This window comes from Arvicola amphibius, chromosome 2, assembly GCF_903992535.2.
Source record: "Arvicola amphibius chromosome 2, mArvAmp1.2, whole genome shotgun sequence".
Taxonomy (NCBI): domain Eukaryota; kingdom Metazoa; phylum Chordata; class Mammalia; order Rodentia; family Cricetidae; genus Arvicola; species Arvicola amphibius.
Window position 1 is genome coordinate 52,444,020 of NC_052048.2, and position 23,573 is coordinate 52,467,592.

Genomic DNA, 23,573 nt, shown 5'->3' on the forward strand with positions numbered 1-23,573 from the left:
GCATACTCTTAACCACTGAGCCACCTCTCCAACCCCTTACTTTTTGCTTTTGCTTTTGAGAAAGGATTGAACTCTGTGCCCATGTTGTCCTGGTACTTCTGTGTAGCTTGGGCTGGCTTGAATTCATGTGCGGCCTGCTTTAGCTCTCTGAGTTCCAAGATTCCCATGATGTGCCACCATGCCACTACTTCTTACACTGTTTACAGAAGGAGCATCAAGGGATGCTGGCTTTGGCTTTGTTGTTTCTCCTTTGAGTAAATGTCGATGAAATCATCTAAAGATGCATGCCTACAGCAAGTGAAGAAAAAGCAGAATCCTGAGTAGTTGGGTTAAATCACAAAACAGTGCATGCACATTCAGAGAGCATCTCCACAGGGACAAGCTAAGTGTCACACTTGACTCAATCCATTTGAATAGCTCCTCACAGCTTTTATTCTTTTTGCCCATTCTCTTACAAGGAGCTTTCCAGAACCCGCAGCCAAATTGGTTCCTCCCCTTAATTGTTTCTTTGATTTGAATTGTTGATGAATCGTCTTCATTCCTGTTTTCTTATTTCTTCTTTGACTACATGCATTTTGATTGTTCACCATAAATGGGTATGAGTTTATGAGTTGCAATCAAGGCACAGATAGGCCTGGAAATGATAGGGCTCTCATTTGACTCCGAGTATTGCACACCATTTTCCATGCTGATTGGTCTATCCTGCATTGTGTGCTGTTTGCCTTTCAGTGAATGGGGCTGGATTAGCCATGGCTACTTGTGACATCATTTTCCTGAATGGAGGGAAGCCAGCTAACTTCTTGGACCTTGGAGGTGGTGTAAAAGAATCCCAAGTCTATCAAGCATTCAAACTGCTCACGTCTGATCCCAAGGTAACTCCTCTTTAGCAGGTGTATGGCACAGTATTCGACCTTTGGCTTCCAGGTAATACAGCTTGGCACTTGCTGCTAAGCATGAAGAAACCAGATTGTATTTTGCAGCCTCAGGTACAAATTGTGCTCTCTGTTCACTGCAGTGCATGATAATTTGTCTTTTGTGTGGTTAACGAGTTATAAGAAGTTCCTGGATCTTATTTTAGAAACTATGTCTAAAAGTCATGGGAAGTGGAACAGAACACAAAGGCAGTGTGTCAAGCAACGATGTGCTATTGATTGGTGTGCATTTGGGTAATTGACACCAAACCATTAATTAGTCCTCTGTTTACATGATGTAGGACTCGGCCTCACATTCCTTTGTAAGGATCTTGAAGATATTATCAGAGTACTAGAAATTTATAGAATTAAACAATCACACATCACAGTATATAATGTATGGAAGAAATAATAGCCTTGCTGTTTCTGCATGTGGTTTAATCTCAATCCTTTATTATGACAGTTTGTAACATACAGATTAAACAGTAAATGACTGAATGTAGCTTTCTAGATTCTGTTGTTGATTTGTGTAAATCTTTCGTTTTAATTTGAGTGTTGTGGACTGGAATGTAGCCCAGCTAGGTGTATTGCAGGCATTTAATGAGTTCTTGGTCAGTTCGTTGCTTTGCTGTTATTGTGCTTTCTTCGTGATTGAGTGACAACTTTGACAAGGCTCACTTCTGACATAGGATGTCTTAGTTTTTTTAAAGGTATACTTCTCATAGTTTTTTATTCTCTTACCTGGGCTTGGGGCTAACTCTATATGCCATAATCATTTGTATTAGACCTCATTCAAGTAGTATTATCTCAATCTTGTTTGAGTATTTAATACATTTTGTTGGTTACTAAATTATGTAAAAACTTGAAAATTTAGATCATCACCCAGAAAAAATAATGAATGAAAACAAAACCAGCGTTGTCTCCCGCCCACACCAAGACCGGCATTACAGATTGCTTCATGTGGATGCTTCTCATCAAGCAGTGTTCTGGTAGTAATCTGTTTGGCTTGTGCAGTTCAGTTCCATGTGTGCAGTGTGCTTATCAGAATTTCCTGTGCCTTATTGTTTTCCAAGTATGGTTTACCTTGTAACTCTTTTCTTCCGATTCACTAAACAAAAGTTAATATGTCATTAGCTATAAGATGTACTCGGTTCGTCAATGTTGTCCAGGAATAGCAAAGCAATGCAATCTAACCCACTCATCCATCAAAGGTATTTGGGAAAAGATCTATTTATACAGCCTGTATTGTTTAAGGTCCATTGGTCACCAGAGGCTCTCGCATCCTCTGTTGTCTCGCACTTGCCTTCGTACTTCCTTCTGAGGGAAGAATTATTTTCTTCCTAGGGATCCCCACATGAAGTGCACTCTGTAGGTGCCACTATCCTGTGACCCACAGGTATCAGAGGGCAGTGGTTGGGATAAAACACTGATTCTTAGCATCTGTGAAATTCACTTAAACTAAGGATAGAGAGCCGCCAAGGGTTAAATCTACCTAGACGAGTATCAGGAATTTAGTTTGGAACTTTTTATTTATTTTTAATTGTATTTTCCCTGGGATAGGGTTTCACTATGTTGTCGTGGCTATCCTGAAACTCACTATGTAGACCAGACTGGCCTTGAAATCACAGAAGTCCACCTGCCTCTGCTTCCTGAGTGCTGGGATTAAGGGCGTGCACCACCACTGCCCAGCTGAAATATCTTTTCTTAGTAGCTGTTCTTGAATTTTAAAACTACAGGAATTTTAAAAAAAAATGACTTGCAAAGCCTTTTTTGTTTAAATAATCTCTTCAAAAAATTTAACTTTACCTTATGGAATATTTTTAAGTACTTGGAGCGTTTCAACTTTTTTGAGATTGGCTGTCATCCTGGGATGGATAAAGGGATGTGGGAGGTATTTTATTTTCCTCACACTATATCAGGAAAATGAATGCATAGCTCATCGCCCAGGACGTTTTTCCAAACCTTGAAATTCCTAAGCTGGTTCAAAAGCATTTAAATGTAGCGGATGATTCCAGTCCTGGCTTTAGTTTGTGCATGTCAGAGAACGGCAAGTCCAACAGAACACCGCACACGAAGACACAGAGCTGATTTGATTCAGCAAAGAAACAGCTTGTGGTTTGGCAGTGATTATTTCTAATAGAGCCCTGTCTATCTGCCTAAAGTAGCGCTTTCAAGAGCCCACAGGTACTTATTTCAAAGGATTGTCTTGTTAGATACAAGAATTAATCAATTACATTCACAGAAACTCAGAATTACAAATGGCTTATTAGTGTTAAACCAAACCCACAGTCTTAACACCTGTGTATTTGTTGTAATAATGTAATTTTATTGGTAAAGTAATAAATACAGCATCATTCAAGAACATAGGACAGATTCCCATGTTTTTATTCACAGTGTTAGCCATAGCTCTGAACTTTACTTTTTTTTTTTTTGTTCTGTCTTGCCTAGGAAGCCCAAATGCTTGTTTTCATGTGTAAACATCTGCATAACAAATTTACATATTTGTTTATAGCATATGAGACAGAATTCCTCTCCTGAACTGTCTAATCCAAAAGTCTTCAAAAGCTCACCTATTCATTTGACTTCACTTGAAATTTATCATTTAGTATTTTATTATTCCTGTATTTTTCATCAGGGCCCAAGTGGAAAGAAAGACTGGAAGGTCCCAGTCTCATCTTTATTTTGACTTTCAGAGCTCTGAACAGCTTTTATAAATCCAGGAGCAGGTATAATAGAAAGTGGAGCTTTGTTATAATCTGTTAAGAATTTGGACACATTTCTAAGAAAAGTGCTGTATAGAATGTTGTCCTTGGGTTTTTGTTTTTTTTTAATTATGCTTTGGCTTATATTTCTAATTCTTGAGTTTAGAATTCCAGATACAGCATCTGGCCCATGTGAAGTATCTGGTGTAAATGAATAAAGCAAAGGCTGGTTGGCACAGTTTCATCCATAACCCTCGGCTAGCCTGCATTAACGGAGTCTGTTGCCCTCTGGGGCCTTCTGAGAAGCCAGAGTAGGTGAGCGGCATTTCTGAAGCACCTGGCTTGCCTAGGCCATGTTTCCTGGTTTGGTACCAGCTTAAGAGCACCTCTTCCAGAGCCCTTCAGCTGCCAGAAGGAAATGTGCTGCCGGGAAGCCAAAGCCTTGTGTGAGGAGAGAGCTTTCCTTCTGGGGCTCAGCAGCCAAGCTGCCAGTGGTTAACCCCGTCTTTACTGCTCACTGTTCTGGAAACTTGGGCATTTTATTCAACTTTGCTGTTCTTTAGTTTCATATCTTGTAGAACACGCTCACTAAAGAGGGTTGCTGGTTATAAGAATTGAAGTATGTACATCATTCTCTTTTGAAGAGGACTTCTTATTGGTTGGTACCTTTTAAGATATTTGAGGAAGGATAAGTATAGCCACCTCCTTGGGAAGAGGTAATTCTGCCTTGCATGTGCTCCTCAGGGAAGGGCTTTCTAGGAAGCCTTCTTGTTTATCTTCACCGTGCTTCTAAATTCACCATTTTAACCTCAACATTTGTTTTTGCTGAATAACACAAGCTTTAAACATACAGTTGGAAGAGTTATCACTGAATATACCTATGAAACTGCCAACCAAGTCAAGATATATCCCTCAGCTCCCTCCCATGTATACTACCCCGACATCCTTCTAACCTTACCTTTTCCCAAAAGGCAGCCACCGCTTCCTGTGTACTAATACAGGTGTGTGATGCCTGGTTTTGAATTCAACGTATCCAATGCTGGGTGCCCCGTTCTCTTGTCATCGTCCCTGTGTCTTCAGAGGGGCTTCTGACAGGGTTTTTTTTTTTTTTCTTTTCCAGTTTCAAAAACCCTAGCATGTGTGTCAACACCCAGTTGGGTAATAAGTGATCATTGAGTTTGAACACATTTCATGTATTTGTTGGTCATTGGAATATCTTCCAACTGTTTAAATCACTGTATCTATAAAGAAGCTGTGACAACAACACATTAGTTCAGGATCATTTGTAAAGCTCAGTGGGAACTTGCATCATTGTTTTAAACTTTCAGTTCTCTGTCATTTTATAACCTTCAATTTAGACTGAACGTCTTTATGTAGAACTGAGAGCCACCTGAACAACAGGTTCTTTCGTTCCCAGGCTTGCTGCATGTGCTGTTTTGAAACTGATAGTATGTTCACCACTCTGATTGGCAGTATGGACCTGGGAGAGTGGGGCCTAAAAATGAGGCAGACTAAAGTCTCATGCAATAGCCAACTTTATTCAGAGCTGTAGACAGTTTATACTCTGAGGGATACCTAAGTCACCTAAGTAAAATATAGACACAAGGACAAGCCACACATGGCAAAAACATGATTTTCCATAGACATATATAAAGGATATTTTAAACATATAATTGAATATCATCAGCAAGCAATAATAAGTACTCTGAAGTCAACTCATTCCCACCCACTGTACCTGGAAGGAGCATGAAAACACATTCTATGACCAAATTCCATGTTTTAAAGGAACTGAAGTCACAAGACTCTTTCCTTGCTTTCTTGAAGTCTTCTCACACGCTCTCAGAGTCTCATGCCTCTGCTCGTGATTCATTCTCATGCAGCAATTCTCTTTTGGACATCCAAGATAACAGTTTCATAAAAGGAAGGTTAAGTTCATGATTGAAAGAATCTTCTAATATTGTTTGCTATAAAATTGAGAAGAGATTATCTCTATGAGTCTTGTGGTGTGTGCTTCAATTTCTCCAGAATTGGAGGCCAGAGAAGTAAAACCACATGACCTTTTTCCATGACATACCCGAATGACTTTTAGCATTTTGGATTACTGTCTGCTAAGTAAAACATTTTAAAGTGTGGTACTTTCAGAGTATATTTAAAGATAAAGCAGTACTATAGTTTTTCTTAATTCATGTTTCTGTCAGAGGGACGGAGTTTGTTAAAAGATAAACTTTGGCAAATAAAATTTTAAAGCTTTAGTAGGACAAAAAGGAATCCCAAATCTGGCAGCACCAAGCTGGCTTGGCCCTGGGACTGCCATACCATGAGGATTCTGAGGGCAACTCAGAAAATACAGCAAAGTGATTTGGCTGCCTGTCTGTAAGTCAGTATTACAAGGAAACATTTACTTGTAGGCCACTGTAGACAGATTGCCTGTCTACAAGTGAGCATTTCCTTCTTAGTCCACTGAGACTCTTGCAGGAGTTTGTTTTCTTGGGTAGTACCCAGAGCAGCTGCCCCATACTCTCTTCCTTATTAGCTGTTTGGAAACAGTGCTTTCATGTGGACTGAAAAGGTTAAAGTCTAGGCAGTCATTCATTTTTCTTTGTTTATTTTTAACTTTTACATGAACTTTTTTCTTCTGTGTATTCCCTGTATAAATGATGGGTTTGTGGGTGACATTCTCCTGTGTACGTATCCTGTGCTTTTATCTTATGTACCCTTATTTATCAGCTGCCATCCATCCTCCCACTTTTCTCCTTATCTTCCCAGGTAGCCCTCTGTTTTCAAGACTTTTTTTTAATTAGGTAGGGATTCCACTTATGAGAGAAAAAGTTTTATTTTTCTTTCAGAGTGTGACTTACCATTCATAACATGATAATCTCTATCCTTTTCCCTTTTCCTGCAAATTACTTAAAATTTGAGTCTTTAGATGGTAAAGTTCTATTGTTTATACCATGTCTTCATACAGTCATCTGTCAGTGAACAGCTCTGCTGCTTCCTTGCCTTGGCTATTTTGCACAGTACTGTAGGAGGCGTGAGTGTGCAAATACCCCATGGTATGCTGAGTTAGAGTCCTTCCGGAATATAGCAAAGGGTGTTACTGGAAGGATCGTAAGTAGCTTTGTTTATCACAGATTCCCAGAGTCAGGCAGCCATTCTTTATTTGATAGTCTGCCTGAGCATTTAGTCTAGGAAAGATGCTCATGTGTTTTTCAATATGAAGCCCATTATATCTACTCTCCTCTTCTTTGTGCTTAGATAATCCACTTATTAAAGTATAGTTTTAGGGAAAGGAAAGATAGCTCAGTGGTTAAAAGCACAAGCTGTTCTCCCAGATGACCGAGGTTTGATTTCACGCACAAACATAATACCTCACAACCCTTTGTAACTCCAGTTCTAGGGGATCTGATAACCTTTTCTGGCCTCTGTAAGCACCAGGCAAATACATGGTGCATAGACATGCATAGAGACAAAATACCTATACACATTAAAAACAAAAAGTAAGTGCAAGCCAATTTTCACTTTTAACTGGAACATAGAAATTATATCTATTTATAGGTATTTGACTGTTCAGTGCACACATACAGTATGTAATGAATACTGCATAGAATAGTTTGTTTTATTGAATCTTTTTCATTCCAAAAATGGAAAATATTCTGCCCTGGATTCACTTCTTTATCCCTTGCTGACACTGGTTTTTCTGCTGTCTTGAATGCCTTTATGTTTATTTTACATTTCTTTTCCTGACCAAATCAAGTTTCTGAGCAGACCTCTCCCTCTTTCTGTATTACCTGATGTACTTTTCAGGGATGTCTGTTAGCACTGCCATTTTAGACCATTCTTAATGGGGCATTGTCTGTTTCTGTGTTTCTTGCTAATAAACTTAGAAACAAAAGAGAAGGCTGTCCTGTCCTCTATGCTTCTTATATTTCATATGTTACATGCTTATACTACCTCGCCGACTCAGGCATACCTTCTGAAATCTTGTCATTAGTCCCAGCATGCTCAGTAATTACTCACCTTGTATGTAGAAGCCTTTACGCTGTTGCACAGAAAATAGACCTCTAATGAAATTAGTAGTGCTGTTGATATTTCTGATTATATAACAGTGGAAGTAAACATAACTGGCGCCACTCTCATACTTTATGACCCAAAATGGACTTCTGGCTTAGCTTCCTCAGGGAGCTTAGGGCTAACGGTGGATTATTTGTAGCTGTAGTGCAGCCACTATGAGTCAATTCTCCAAGAACTCCTGATCCTGCTGCAGCCCCTGCCTGCCTTCTAGCTTGCCATGGTCCTTGTATCTATCTCCTCAGAGCCTTCATTTCAGCGTGAAGAGAGGAGATGGAAAGAGAGTCCCCTGCACTCTTGCCGCTTTCTTGCCTGGCTTTGAAATGACGTTTTTGCTGACAAGAGTCAGGTTTCTCTATGCATTTTCACCACTCATCCCAGGTGAACTTCTAAGTAGCCCGCAGTGAGTGTCATTTGATGTTTATTTGTGCCTCTCTCTCTTCCCTTTCCCACTGATGCTAATGATTCTCAGTCCTCCCCACTCAGTTATCTCCTGTGCACTCGCTTTCCTTTTTAGTTGACCTCTCCAGCTGTTTTTTTCAGTGGACTTTCCTTGGCTCCGTGTGCTGTCAAGTTCTTCCCTGAAATTTCGCTCTTTTCTTTCACTTTGTTCAATCATATTTATGTCTCCTAGTATCTCCTGCTCCTGTACGCATACATGGAACATGGTAAATTCCCCACAAGGTCTTTTCAGAACAATTTGTATTGTCAGGTCACATTTCCTTATTGCTAGATCAGTCATCTAGCTAACTGTTGTCAGCTATGGAATAGGCTAGTGTGGACCACAAGTCTAGAATTAGACTCAGACCAGCAGAGTTAAGGATGGGAAGATATCTTTATAGAGAAGATGGGATGACCTCCTGTCTAGTAACCAGAGACCATGTATGACAAGTGTTCAGTGGGGACTGTGGAGTCTGCAGGGGCCTTCCAGGAAGAATGGTGGAGAATGGTAGAAGACAAGCATCTAAGCATTGGGAGAAATCCCAGGCATGATTTAAGGGGTGATCTGAACAGGCAGCCAGTACCATAACCTCCAGTCTGTACTGTAGGCCTCAAACTTGAAGCAAATAGAAAATTTGGTTCTAGGGAAACAGGCTCCAAAAGACACTACATATTAAAGAAGGAACTCAGCCATGGGTGCAAGTTGGATACCCATGAGTCAGGGGTCATCCCATACTCAGAAAGACTTCACTGGGGAGAGGGTAATTATTTCCAAGCATGTTAGAGAACAGGTCCTCATGTTATCAGAGTTGTTAGGGCCAGAGCTTGGTCCCTGGCAGCCTTAATGCCCTTGGTTCTGCCTCCTTTCCTTGGTGGTTCAGTTACAGAAACAAAGTAATGATATAAACAGAAAAAGGCCACATTGGGAAAAGAACAGAGATCCAGTGATCCCAGCTCCCTAGGTATTGTAGGGGTAGTGACATAAAGATGCGGTTTAAATAGGGAGCCAGAAATGTGCATAACTGAGCTGTACTGGTAAAGATGTGGTTTTTCCCACCACTGATCCATCATTGCCTTTACTCTAGTGTCTACTGCAGGGTGATCTGTCAGATTGTCAGAAATATGTGAAATCTCTTTCCAGGAGACAAGCTAACACTCTGCTGATATCAGACTCCCAGCCTTTTCTTCCTCTTAAAATGAGACTCCTAAGGAAATCCAGCTCCTTGGGATCCATTGCCCCAAAAGTCTGATAGCCAAAGGGAGGGGTACAAATTTCCCTTTAAAATATCTTCATTCCTATCAGGACAGTTACATTCAAGAACCCCAATGTCCAACAGAAATAGCCCTCCAAACCCCAGAACAACCAAAGGAATAAGAAGCCACTCCGAGCTGTAAGCATAAACAGTGTAATCCCAGCAATCAAGAATAAAGCCACTACCACGGTTTAAAGCCACATTTGAAGCAATCTTTAATTAAAGACTGGCTAGGTGGATGGGCTTTGGCCAGATCCACACTCAGGTTCCTGGAAAATGGCCCAGAATCAAGTATGACAAGAAGGAAAACCCATAATCCATTGTATTTTCCGTCAGGTCCAATCAGGGGCAGTTGTACATCCTGATGTATTTCCTGCCTCTGAACCTACTGCCCACATGTGGTCAAGCACTTCAGGTGCATATGGGTCAAACAAACATGTTCAGAGGAGTGAAAAACTTGTGGCTTGTTATCACCCATAAACAACAGCCTCAAGCATTTCAAGAACTGTCTGTCCTTGGTTAAGGGGCTTGCTGATCAGAGGCATTTTTGTTTCATGATCTCTTAGGCGTAGTAATTAAAATGTAACTTTGACCCTTACAACAGGATCTGTGAACTACATAGGTATGTCAGTCTCTCTGCTGGGCACGGAGGGTGAAGCCGTGAAGGAAGAGAAACCTATTCCCTTGAGCTGCCACTGTAGAAAGGAAAGAAGGACAAAAAAGCTAATGAGCAAACAAATACCTAATGGGAAACAGAACCAAATAGAGTGGCCAAAATGATCAAGTGTAAAAATGATGACGGAGCCTGTTATCTCCACAGAAAGCCCTCTCTGGTAGATGCCCTGGTAGGACTGGAGCTGCCAGTGAGTCTTCCCACCATGTCCTTCTGGGAGCTACCCCTCCTTTCCTGCTCATCCTGGACAACGGGGCTTGCTGTATTGCAGACCTTTGAAAAAAAACAAACCAGAGAGGGGATAAATAGTTGACACTGCAATTTTCATTCTAATTTGGGTGGCTCCTGTCTTGCAGTTAGCGAACGTTTTTCAGTATGCCTCATTATTTTATCTGCTTTTTTGGACCCACTCCTGAGGCTGCTTTTTACCCCCTTTAAGGTCTTATGAATTGGAGCACATCGAGTGCACATGTTAGCATTCCCAAGGGTCAGTTGGCATAAATCCTAGTTAATTATTTTTCTTCCTGCTTATCTATAGTTTCTTTCATTAATCGTTATATGTAAGCATTCTCAACACATCCCTTTTTTGCAATTAGAACTCAGGAGAGTCTTCTTGAGCAAACACTTAGGTAACTATTTCAATACTCAGAGGCCTCAGGATCAGAAACAATGAAACAGCAATACTGGAGTTTTAACCCTTGATTTTCTAGATTTATCTTGCTTGAGACCAAAACAAAAGTGATTTAAGAACTTAAGTGCATCTTTGTGACCCAAGGTAGCAGGTTTCGGACAGGATTTGATATTTTTCTGCATGTGGTAACCTATCTTCAGTGGTTGTATGGAGTGAATTCCCTATTAAAAGTCAAAGCAGTTAACTCAAGTCCTGATGATGCTAATCAGATTCCGACAAAAAAACTCCTTTATAATCACCTGAGGAAGGTGAAAGAAGGACATGAAAAAATGCAAGTAAAGAATTGTGTGAAGAACTTAGATCGTGGGACCAGAATCTATGATTCTGTTTTTCTGTTCAGCACTGTGTATTGGGGGTTGCAGGGCCTGAGAAGATGGTGCTGACATTGAGCACTGGCTGAGCGACTATGAGGGTCTGCATTGGAGTCCTTAGTCCCCAGATGGGAAAGAAGAAAACAAGCCAGATGCAGCAGCATATACTCGGCCTTCCAGCTCTGAGGAGGACAGAGGAGGATCCCTGCTGCTTGTAGGCCAGCCATCTAGCTGAACCATGAGCAGTAGATATTAACAAGCCCTGTTTCCAAAAATAAAACCTAGAGCAATTGAGGAAGACGCCTAACATGAACTTTTGGCCTTCGCCTGCATGTATATATACACATGCATTCCCCCGACACATACATGTACTCATACATGAACATGTATATACACACAGAAAGTTGTGATAGTTTGACAATCCTGTCAAATGCTTTACCCAAGCAAGGTGCCAGGAAAGAAAGTAATGGCCACCACCATACTAGATGCATGTGCACTTTCCCACATCACATGGAGCTCCTGCGTCCAGCTGACAATCATAATGGTAGCTATGAATCACCTGTGATACGCCAGGCTCTAGAGGCTCACCCGGAAGTAGAAGACTACCCATGACCTGAAGCTCTGGGTTCCCATGGAGCCTTGCTTATTGGTTCTTTTACTGCCACCATCTCTTTAAAGCAGTGGAAGGAGTAACAACAGATTTTCCTGCGTTCTTTCGAAAGCTCACAAAAAACCCAGCCCAAAGCATATGTTGCTCTTGAAGTCACATCTCACTGTCTGGCTCAGGAGTATCAGGGAAGCTTCTGTGGAACCTTATAAACCAGTGTGGGCTACGTACTACTGGAGGGGACCCCTTATGAGAAAGCTGTTGAAATGCAGGCTGTTTACTCAGGGTCCTTGAGATATTTCTGCATGCATCCATTTACAAAGTGCTGTCCAGAGCTCCAGTCCATGCCCAAGTAGTGCAGCTCCTTGATTTTGAAATAGCATTCTGTTGGGATGCAGCTTTGTTCATCATTTTCTTACTGTATTGACTGATGTCAGTGACCCCTCAGCCCATGAGATCTAAGAAACACTCCACGAGTGGTGGGGACTGTCATCAACTTGTAAACCAGTGGATTCTGTGAATTGTTTTAGGTGTGTGATAAGCACAGAAACTGACAACAAGTAGTTAGAGACTTTTACTGTAAAGTACAATTGTCATGACATGCAAATGGAAGATGAATTTCCCTGTAATTTATATGTTGCCCCTTCTAAAAATATTAGCCTGTCACCGTTAGTGAATTTGCTAAAAACTGATGTTTTATCGCAGATTATATGAGCAACACTGCACTGAGTGTGCATGAATGATGGAGTATGAACGGCAGCATAGCAGGCGTGTCTGATGGAAGATCTTGATTAAAGTTGTGATGATCATATTTCCTGTTTGCCCTTTGCCCATTGTGTTTCCTCCTGACTCTCGTTTCTTTGGGATTACTTCCCTCATTCCCTGTCACTTTGGTGTTTTCTCCCCATATGGACATTCTCCCACTTTGCAAATAAACATACAGCCCACAGAGTGTGGTCAGCCAGACAGATTGATGTAATGTTTCCCTGCTATCGTAGTTGTTTTTAAGGTTTTGGCCACAACCCCTTCAGTCACAGAGGTCCCTGTAAGAATTTCCTCTTGAAGCTCAGGAATAGGGCCACCTGTATCTGGGATCGTGAACTTGAGAAATAGGGCCCAAGAGACTGCACTTCTAGACAACTGGCAAAATGTTCACTCATCATGTGGCTACATGTTCTCAGCTGTGTGGCTCTCCAGCCATGTCTACATTAGCTGTAATCTCCTTTACATGTACCTGTGGTCTAACTAGACCCACTGAGCCCCTGATCTTGGGGCAGGGCCCAATAGTTCTAACAGCTCCTTCAGAGGATGCTCATGCTGGCTTTAATTTGAGTGGCAGCCTCAACTCTGTCACTGATGGCACTGACATGAGTTTGAGTGAAAAGCCCTTCCTGTCACCGATGTCACAGCAGGTTCTACCTGCGAGAACTAGCTCACCCAGCATCATTCACCCTGGCATCCTCTTCCGCATTGCTCCAGGCTCTACTTCATTAACACTTCTCTGTTCTCTTCCCGATGTGCTGTGACGTTCTGTTTTATTCTTTTCTATTTCTGTGTCATATGTATCTCTGAAATTCAGAGGAAATTACCATTCTAAAGTGCCTTTTCTATCCAAATGAGAACTGAGGGTGATCTTCCAGTTAATACAGTTCATCGGCGGGTTTGGAGATGCGCTTCCCCCATCAGTTTCCTCACAGAGAACTTGTATTTTCCTTGTCTGTAAAGGTAGACCACAATAACGGGTTGTGTCATTCTCAAGTGACTTTCTATAAACTTTATGACATTACCACATCTTGAGTGCAGTCGCTGAAGTGGATCTTACTCACTTTTGTCTCTGCTAAGTCACCATCAGCTGCCGCTCTTCTCCGGAGACTTCTTTGCTATTATGTTCTCCGTGCATTTAATCTGAGCACTTTTCTTCTTCCCTCTTGATTTGTAAGTGTTTTGCTGTGATTCTGTCTATCATCTTTTTCTTGTTACAGCATACAGCCTTCATTTGCTGTCTGGTCTCTTTTGCTCTTTGGGGAAAGGGAAATGGTCAGACCTTTCTGTATTTGACAAATGTCATGATAATAGGCAGTTTTAAGATGAGATATTGAATCCTCTTCTATGTTTGATCAAGAAATTTGATATCTAATGCTGTGTTGTGAAGGTCTTTGCTGAGTTTTCCTTAGGTATGTGAAAAATTAAAAAAAAAAAAACATTTGTTTTTTAAAAATCCAATTTAATGTTGACCCAGTGGTCATGCTTCTTTTACAGATTATAATTAGCAAGTGTGCACAGGGCTTTGTGTAGCTTTGAAAATCCCTAAGGTACACTTTAGAATGTGAGGTCCTGCTGGGCAGTGGTGGCGCACACCTTTAATCCCAGCACTCGGGAGGCAGAGGCAGGCGGATCTCTGTGAGTTCGAGACCAGCCTGGTCTACAAGAGCTAGCTCCAGGACAGGCTCTAAAGCTGCAGAGAAACCCTGTCTCGGAAAAAAAAAAAAAAAAAAAAAAAATGTGAGGTCCTGACCCTGTGAGTGATGGACCTTCACCTCTCCTTCAGGAATTCTTGTCCTTGAAGGGAATAGCAGTAAGGTCCCTACTCAGTTTTCCTCATTCACTTGGGCTCTGTCTCTCTCCCTTGTTCACTTGCCATGTCCATATAGTGGGATTCATACTGTCTGTGAGTCAAGCATATGGTGCACCTTGCACTGTGGAGCACACACAAGCCCTTGGACTCGGCGGCCTGACCCTACTAGGCATGATGAGTGTCCCGCCTGGAGAGCTGCACTGTGACCAGAATGCTTTGAGGCACAATGCTCCCTAGTGTGTCTTACTGTTGGTTTTACAGATCAATATGTAAACTCATTAAAATTAGATACCTGTGAATTAGATTGGATTTGGCTAAAATTTTATTAATTAGATAAAGATTTTTAGGAGAGACAAAAGAAAAAGGTGGGACTATTCAAATGCATTGGTTTAAAGGGAGCCTTTCTATATCATTCACTGATGATGTTATCCTTCCATGATATGTTTTAGTTTTATGACAACATAGAATTTCAAAGTAAAAACAAAGAAAAGCATCCTCTCTACACTGAAGGAAGAGACAAGAAATGCTTATAGCAAGTCAGTACATTGTTGTGGGTGATGAACTGGATTGTCTCCTGCGTAGTGAATCACATGACTTAAAGGCTCTGAACGAATGCTCCTCTCTTCCTTGTACACACATAATAGGACAGCTTAGGGCAGGCAATCTCCAGACCCTTGGAGATTTCTAGCTCCCACCTGTCCCTGAAGGCCATCTCTAGGGACTGTTTTAAGGGTGTGTTCCCTGGGCTGCAACAGATTCACCTTTAACCTGATGAAGAGGAAGCCAGAGGACATTTTCTACCATTGTTACTGCCAAGGAGGAGATATAATTCAATTTTCTTACAAATTTAAGAATGAAATTTTTATTGGTGAGCCCTTGAAATCTTGTTCCTTTTAGCTACAGTTTATGTAGTTTGTGTTTCTCTGTTTTGCTGAAATGTAGAATTATTTGTACACTTTTAGCACATCAGGAGTAGTAGGTGACTTGGATCCTGGTGACATTTGGTTGGCCATTCCTACCATCTTCTTACGAGGCACCAGTGGACATTTGAGGCTCTGTGCTGGTTTTTATTTCACCTTTTCAGACCAGGACATGGAGCATGGATTGCAGAGATGGAAAAGATGGACACTGGTTTTATCTGGTTTCTAAGGACCATTAAGTCCACAGAATGGGTGGAGACACTATAGGTAGTGTTCTTCCCCCTCTTAAGCCCAGAAAGAAGCTTTGTGAAGTAAGGAAGCATGAGAACTCAAAAGACCTGCAAGTTATAAATGATTTGGATATGCCCACGGACCTTGCAAACCAAACAAAGCCCAAATATTACAAACTTCAGTAAAAACTCAAGAGGAGGGCTACATTCAGCAGTGAAGTGTGTGTCTAAATCTAACTTTAAGTGAAGAGCCTTTAAAAACTGTTTTAATTTTTTTTTCTGTGCTATAGAATTTGGAACTGAGCAAAAGCTTCAAAATCAGAACGAAAGCAGCATCCTAAGGCAAGTTAAATTTGAACAAATACAGGAAGACTTGGCAAGTTCTTCTGAAATGGGGCCAGGTCCATTATAGCCTCAGTTAAACCAAGCTCATCCCGGCAAACTGAACGGCATTCAGTTAGCATGGCAGCATCACTGGGGGACTTTAGCAGTAATTATTTACTCTTCAGCATAAAGATACATAATGTCTGGACGACTTTAAACTGTTACAGTGTACTCATTTTCCATGTCTAAGGACTCCAGCCTCTAGGAAAAAGCACTCACTTATAGGGGTGACTGTCATTTAAAGTGGTTGGTTTTATTACACTCTATTCCTGTCTTCATCTTTTCTTTTGCCAAGTCTTTAGGAATTCATGCTGATACTTAGAAATGGTTTGCAGAGAGCAGCCATGTCTTTCCCGTACATAGCTTGATGTTAAAATGAAGCCGGGTCAACACTGACACAGTACTCACACTGAAATAAAGAGTACCCCATCTACTCCTGAAGGCTTTGCACCTCCTGTAGCTCACTCTAAATGTATTTCAACACAGTCTGTCTGACACTGTGAACATAGACAAGAAAAGTTTGTGAGGATTTTGTTTGTTGTTTTAAAATATTATTTTTGGCTGGGGAGATGGCTCACCACTTAAAATGCTTGCTATACAAGCAAGAGGACCCAAACATAGATGCCCAGAACCCACATAGATGCTAGACAGGTAAGATGGCCTTCTTCTCATTCTAGCTTCAGAAGACAGAAACTGGATTGCGGAACCTCCAGAGCAAGCTCGCTGCCTAGACTAGCCATATTGGAAACTTCTGGGTTTGATTGAGAGACTCTGCCTCAAAGAATGGGTTGAAGAACTCTAGAGAGAGATTCTTGATCTCAGCCTCTGGCCTTCACATGCACACACTCACACACATCACATACCAGTGAAGAGAAGATTTCTTTTTATATATATGCATATGTGTGTGTGTATCTGTGTGTATCTCTTTTCCATGTTGTGACCTCTGCAGAAACAAGTTCTTTGTATTTCAGTTTTTCCTCATCTTCAGCAGCTACAAGGTAGATGCACATCCAGGATGTGTTTGCTTCATAAAAACATTTAGTTGGCATTGATAAGTGGAGTCTAAGGCTGTATCATTTCTCTCTGGAGACCAGAATGTGTCTTCTAAAAGGAAAAGAGAGTTTACCAGGACCCTGGTTTTGCCATGTGGAAATCAATAGCAACAAGACCAGTGCCACTTCATCCTGTCAGATGCCATCTTGATAGTGTGGCTGCTTTCCAAGTTAGTAATGGCAGAACATCAGATTTTGCTTTCCTCACAAGAGAGAGCTATAAATTGAGAAGTTTATTTTTTTCTTCCTTAAAAGCTGCAAAACCAGTTAGATACATGAAGGCCGTCAGCCACGATCAAGCCAGCTCTCCAGAAAGTCTTTCCGTTTACCTGCTGTGCTAATACCCATTGTATACAGTCTGCTTTTTTTTATTGTTTTTAGGTGCACGTAAAAAACTAACAGGAATAAGTGTTTGGTTTTTAGAGCAGACTGTTTCAACGGAGATGCAACCTCAAGGTGGGGTATGAAATTCAGTGTTCAGAAGGCTCAGCCTCCATTCTTCCTCTGACCGCATGATAACATTATATCCTTGTTTCTCAAACTCCAGCATGTCTGAGAACCACCCAAAGAGCTGTGCACAGCACACACTTCTGGGTGCCACGCCAGATAATTTCCTTCACCAGAATTGGATAAGAATGAATGTATTTGTCATAGACTTAGACTCAACCAAGACAAGATTACGTGAGCAAATATTAGGAAAAATTTGGAAGGGGTTGGGAGAGACTCGCTCAACCCTCAGACAGCCATGCAGGTCCAGTCCAGAAGAAAGGAAAGAGGGCTTGAAGGTGAAGCATTCTGACCCAGCAGGCAGAGGAAGGTGTTGGCAAATTGTCAGTGTTCCTTGGTCTTGAAGCAACCAAAAGAGACCCATGTCTCCTAGGATCACACTTGCCCAGTATTCTTTTAAGCTTGGAAATCACAGTCTAAACTTGGCTTCAGCTGGCAAGCTATCTCTTGATGATTAGTTAGAATTTCTGTTGCTATGAAGAGGCACCATGACCACGGGAACTCTTACAAAGGAAAACATTTAATTGGGTGGCTTTCAGTTTCAGAGGTTTAGTCCATTATAATCATGACATGACATGACATAGTAGCATGCAGGCAGACATTATACTGGCAAAGGAGCTGAGGCTTCTTACATCTTGATCAGCAGGTAGCAGGAAGTGTACTGTATCACTAGGTGTAGCTTGAGCATAGGAGACCTCAAAGCCCACCCCTACAGTGACATGCATCTTCCATCATGGCCATACCTACTCCAAAAAGCCATACCTCCTAATAGTGCCACTCCCTATAGGTGCCCATTTTCTTTATCACCACCCTTGGGGTCTTGCACAGGGACAAGTCTTCTGTGGGTCAGAGAGTCTGGAAATGAGATGCAGAGTTGGAGAGAAAAATCACACCAACTTTTTGAAGGAATAAAGCTTCTCTATTATTCTTTCAGTAGCTTGTTCTACTTTATTCTTTTTCTTTCTGTTCTACCCTAATGTTTTCCTTCTCTTTCCTGATGTCTTCCTTCTCACTACTTCCTGATGACTTCCTTCTCTCTCACTACTTCCTGATGACTTCCTCTACTTCCTGGTATCTTCCTTCTCACTACTTCCTGGTATCTTCCTTCTCACTACTCCCTGATGACTTCCTTTTCTCTACTTCCTGATGTCTTCCTTCTTACTACTTCCTAATGTCTTCCTTTACTTCCTGGTATCTCACTACTTCCTGGTGTCTTCCTTCTCACTACTTCCTGGTGTCTTCTTTCTTACTATTTCCTGATGACTTCCTTCTCACTACTTCCTGATGACTTCCTTCTCACTACTTCCTGATGACTTCCTTCTTTTCTCACTACTTCCTGATGACTTCCTTCTCACTACTTCCTGATGACTTCCTTCTCACTACTTCCTGATGACTTCCTTCTCACTACTTCCTGATGACTTCCTTCTCACTACTTCCTGGTGTCTTCCTTCTCACTACTTCCTGGTGTCTTCTCACTACTTCCTGGTGTCTTCCTTCTCACTACTTTCTGATGACTTCCTTCTCTCTTCTTTAGTTTTCTTTTACAGTTTGTATACCCCAGCATAATCTTTCAAGCAATATTAAAATTATAATGTGGTTACATTCTAGTTTTTTTTTTTTTTTTTTGGTTTTTTCAAGACAGGGTTTCTCTGCAGCTTTTTAGAGCCTGTCCTGGACCTAGCTCTTGTAGACCAGGCTGGCCTCGAACTCACAGAGATCCACCTGCCTCTGCCTCCCGAGTGCTGGGATTAAAGGCGTGCGCCACCGCCGCCCGGCTTACATTCTAGTTTTCAAGTGAATGATTACAATGAATACAAGTAAAACAAGATGTTTTCCATATCCCTTACATGATTATTACAGGTGAAAATCAAATTCTCCCCAAGGACCCATACGATTAAACATTTGTCTTTTAGACTTCTCATAGATCAGGAGCCTTTCAGCTGTGACTGTTTACATAGGCAGTAGTTTTTATAACTGCCAGAAAAACAGGCTACTTGTTTTACTTTTCATGTATTATAATCCTGTCCAGTTGTCTTAACTAACCATCCAATTCTTTGTTTTTTAGACATATGAAGTCAATTGTTTAAAGCAATGTTGCACATCTTAGCCCAGGAACACATTTCCCAATACTAAAAGAAACTTGAGCTTCTGAGTAACCTGAGTTTTCTCCAAGCACCTGAGCTCCCAAGAGCTCTCTGATCCTCAACACTACAGTGTGTATAGCCAGGCAGCTTCAGATATCTTTACAGCACTGTACCACTACATCTAAACCAGTTAAAGGACTGGCCTATCAGTCGCATTTCTTTTCCTACATATTATCACAGAAACTGTATGCTGCCTAGTAATCAGATTAGAGTATCTGTTAACATAGAGGCAACACAGGCAAATAAACAAGTGAAATATTCCTAAGCATAATTACCTATAATTCTTTTGTACTAATCCCTACTTCCCCCAGCTCTTGCTGTTTTATTTCTGAGACACCCAGCATACGGAGCTGGTGTGATGACTCAGCTGGTAAAAGTCTGCCCATGTCTGCATGAGGACCTGAATGCAGATCCCAACATCCATGTAAAAAGCCAGTTATCGCAGTGTAAATCTTTACATCAGCTCTGAGGGACTGAAGTTAGATCATAGAGTGTAGTAGGAATGGCGGGGTGCGTCCTGGCTAGCTTTACACCAGAAATAATTACACGAAAACTGTATTCATTTAAACACTGCCTGGCCTATTAGTTTCAGCCTCTGATTGGCTAATTCTCATATCTTGCTTTAATCCATATTTAGTAATCTGTGTAGCACCACAAGGTGGTGTCTTACCGGGAAGGATCTTAGCCTGCGTCCATCTCGGAGAGGAGAGGAGAGCTTGGGAAGGAGACTAACTTCCCTTCTTCCCAGCATTCTCTTCTGTCTACTCCACCTATCTAAATCCTGCCCTATCAAAAAGCCAAGGCAGTTTCTTTATTAACCAATGAGAGTCCTCCATGAGAGAACAACTCATGCAGAGCCATTTCTAGCCAGCCAGTCGAGCCAGTTGGTGAATGCCAGGTGTGGGGAGTAACTGCAGAAGACACCTCATGTCAACCCCTGGTATCTGGGCATGAACACAAGTGCACATATACCAGCACACACATGTGCACATGTACCTACAACCCAGCATTAAAGAAGGCGGGAGCACAAGTTTCAGCTTAGGTACTGGGGTAGGTATCCAGACTCCTGACTCACTTCCACCATGTCTACTTTGAGCTAGAGAAGGCGCTGAGATGGTTCTTGTGCTGTGCTGTTTGGATGAGGTTTTAGATGCACAGTGAATAAAATTCTAGACAAAGGGGTTAAAATTTACAAATTTGACCCTTGGCATTGTGGCTGTCTCCATTTCAAAGGGCTGTCAGATGCAGAAGTGCTTGTTCTGGAGGAGAGTATATATAACCACTTGCGGGTCCCCTCTTCCCCCCTACACACACACACACACACACACACACACACACAAGGACTTCTGTCCTTCTAGCCCTTCATTTCTTGTCCTTGGGAACTAGCAAGCCCTGACTGTCTAGGTGGGGCTAGTGTGCCTCCTGTAAGTTACACACTGATTGCCTGTCACTCAGAGCATGCAGAAACTGGGAACTTCTGCGATGGATGCTTGACAGAATAATTAGAAAAGTGTCACTTTGCAGTAACCATTCAAGCACTCTTAAAGGAATAGGCCAGGGCAAGGTCTCTACTGTCTAAGTCCGGAGGTTAAATGTTCAAGAACAAAACATAGTGTGTCATGGGAGAAAATTGCCTCGGACACGCAGAAAGGGATGGCCCTCCAGGTCCTAATCAATGACCTGGGTGTCTGGAGCTCCAAGGTATTTCTCTGGCTTCCATGCTGTGTTAATTCCTCTCTGAGACTAGTTTACTCTCTGTCACTGGGGTGAAAGCAGCAGTGTTTCCAGGCATCTGGGCAAGTAGCTTTTCCTTGACCTTTGTAGGGTGACACATATTGTTTTTGTCATGGCGTGGTCCTGGCAGCACTGATAGGGTCTCAGAAAGTATGACTGGGACCCAGTCTGACCTCAAGAGGCAAGTCAGGAAGAAAGTTAACAGATCTTAAACAATTGAATTGCTATGAGAGAAGACTAATTTAATTTATGCCTGCTTCTCTTTATTTTATAGGAACATAAGTTAAGGAATGTGAGCATATGCCTGAGAAAAAAAATCTGTCCTGTTCTACATCTTTTGTTATCACCACTTCCATTTCTTACATTTATTTATGTACAGGGGTAATTGTGTAGAGATCAGAGAACAACTTGTGGGGAGCCATTTCTTCCACGGTATAGGGCCCGGGGATTGAACTTGGGTCTTCAGGTTTGGTAGGTAGCCTCTTTACCCTCTGAGCTCTCTCACCTCACTGTTTACTTTTTGGTTTTTCAAGACAGAGTTTCTGTGTAGCCCTTGTTATGGTTTTGGTCCCTGGTCCCTTTAAGAGACAAGCCACGCCCACTCCCTCCCCCATCCTCTGAGGCAGACTGATCTTCAGCTTCTGGCCTGAGCTTGCTCTCTTTTCTATCTTCCTCTCAGAGAGGCAGCTTTGCTTCTGCTCCTCCCTCCCTCCCTCCCTCCCTCCCTCCCTCCCCTCCCTCCCCCCCCCCTCCCTTCTCCCTCTCCCTCTCCCTCTCCCCTCCCTCTCCCTCTCCCTCTCCCTCTCTCTCTCTCCTCCTTTCCCCCTTCAAAACCCCCTGAATAAATATTCAACCTCACTCTGCAAGTTGTGTCTATCCATGTCTCTGTCTTCTGCCCGCCCGCTGTGTGTCTCCCTGCCTGGGATCAGCCACTGCTCAGGGACCAGCAGCCTTCTCTGCCTGGGACTGGCTGCTCCCAGGGCCTGCTGTCTGCTGCCACATGGCTCGCTATTACCATTTGGGACCTAAAGTATGTCTGCTGCCCACTGCCGCCAGGGATCTATCTTGCAGCATTTTTTTTTTTTTAAAGAACAACAACGCTGGCTTTCCTGGAATTCACTCTGTAGTTCAGGCTGGCCTCAGACTCACAGAGTCTGATCGACCTCCCCCAGCCTCCCAAATGCTAGAATTAAAGGCATGTGCCACCACCTCCTGGTTTATTGCTTCCTTTTTGAAAGATAAACTTTAAACCCAGCAAGATGACTCCAATTAAAGGAACTTGTCCCTAAGCCTGATGTCCTAAGTTCTATTCCCAGACCTCCCAAGGTGGAAGGAGAGCACCAAACTCCCAAAAGTTGTCCTCTGATTGCTACACATGTTCTATGGCTCGTGTGCCAATGCTCAGACACAAAATAAGTAAATAGAGAAAAGTTATTTTTAATGCGTGTGTTCAGATATTAATATTTGCCATCAGGCTTTCTTTGGGGGCAGATCTGAGAAATGTGACGCTGGTTAACAGGACCCTGCCCTCTTTTGATAAGCTTGCAGGAATAGGGCAGAATTAGCACTGGTGGGTCTGCTCTAGAGTTAACTAGTGTACAGAATAGCTCCCGAATCTTAAGACATTTGTCTTCTAAAAGTCAGTAAATATTCAATGCTGTTAACCTGATTTGCTAAGTAGCTATGCACAAAAAAGGGGTAAAATGCCTTTACCCTGTTTGTCTTTAATTAAAGCAATCAGAATCTTGAGTCCCCCAGCTATGGCCCACAAGCCTTCCTCTTAGATTTGCCTCTATAAACTTAATTTGTTGTTACTTACAAGTCAGTTCATCCTCCATTTTTTGCAGATTTTATTCTTATTTATTTGTTTTCTTCCCCCTTGGGATCAGCTATTTGTTGTTATGTAGCAGAGGCTGGCTTCAAATTCTTCATCCCCCTGCCTCAGCCTCTTGAGTGCTTTGAATTTAGGTGTGCACCACCATGCCAATCTTCAGATGAGCCTAAAACTCTTACATTTAGAGACTGAGAAGCACGGATTGTCTGCCAAACATCACCTTACTTTCCATTGTAATCATCAACTCCTGTCTGAAGGCTCAGAATCCTTTTCCCCACACTTAGCCTGCCTTCATCCTCACTGTTTACCTGGATGTCTCCCTGGGTTCTGCACATTAAAGAGGATATGTCAGATTCATGCTTCTCAAATGGAGACCATGTGGCCCTCAAGGTGATACTTGTTGACGTCTAGAGATCTGTTTGTCAGTTTGGGATGAGTGAGTTGCTGCTATCTGGTGAGAACACAACTCCTAGTTCAGGGATTCTCAGCCCAGAGTGGCAGAGCTGCTGAGGGCCCAGAGCCCTCTGCTAGAAGGA

General features: G+C 42.1%; 1 protein-coding gene across 1 annotated transcript in view; it reads left to right on the forward strand.

The window, feature by feature from the left end:
• The window catches only part of Suclg2 (succinate-CoA ligase GDP-forming subunit beta), a 274,301-nt gene that overhangs the window by 167,612 nt on the left and 83,116 nt on the right, over positions 1–23,573 (forward strand). The window contains exon 9 of the mRNA XM_038318482.1: positions 730–872. Within this exon, the coding sequence (XP_038174410.1) occupies positions 730–872 (143 nt within the window). The remainder of the gene's footprint in view (positions 1–729; positions 873–23,573) is intronic.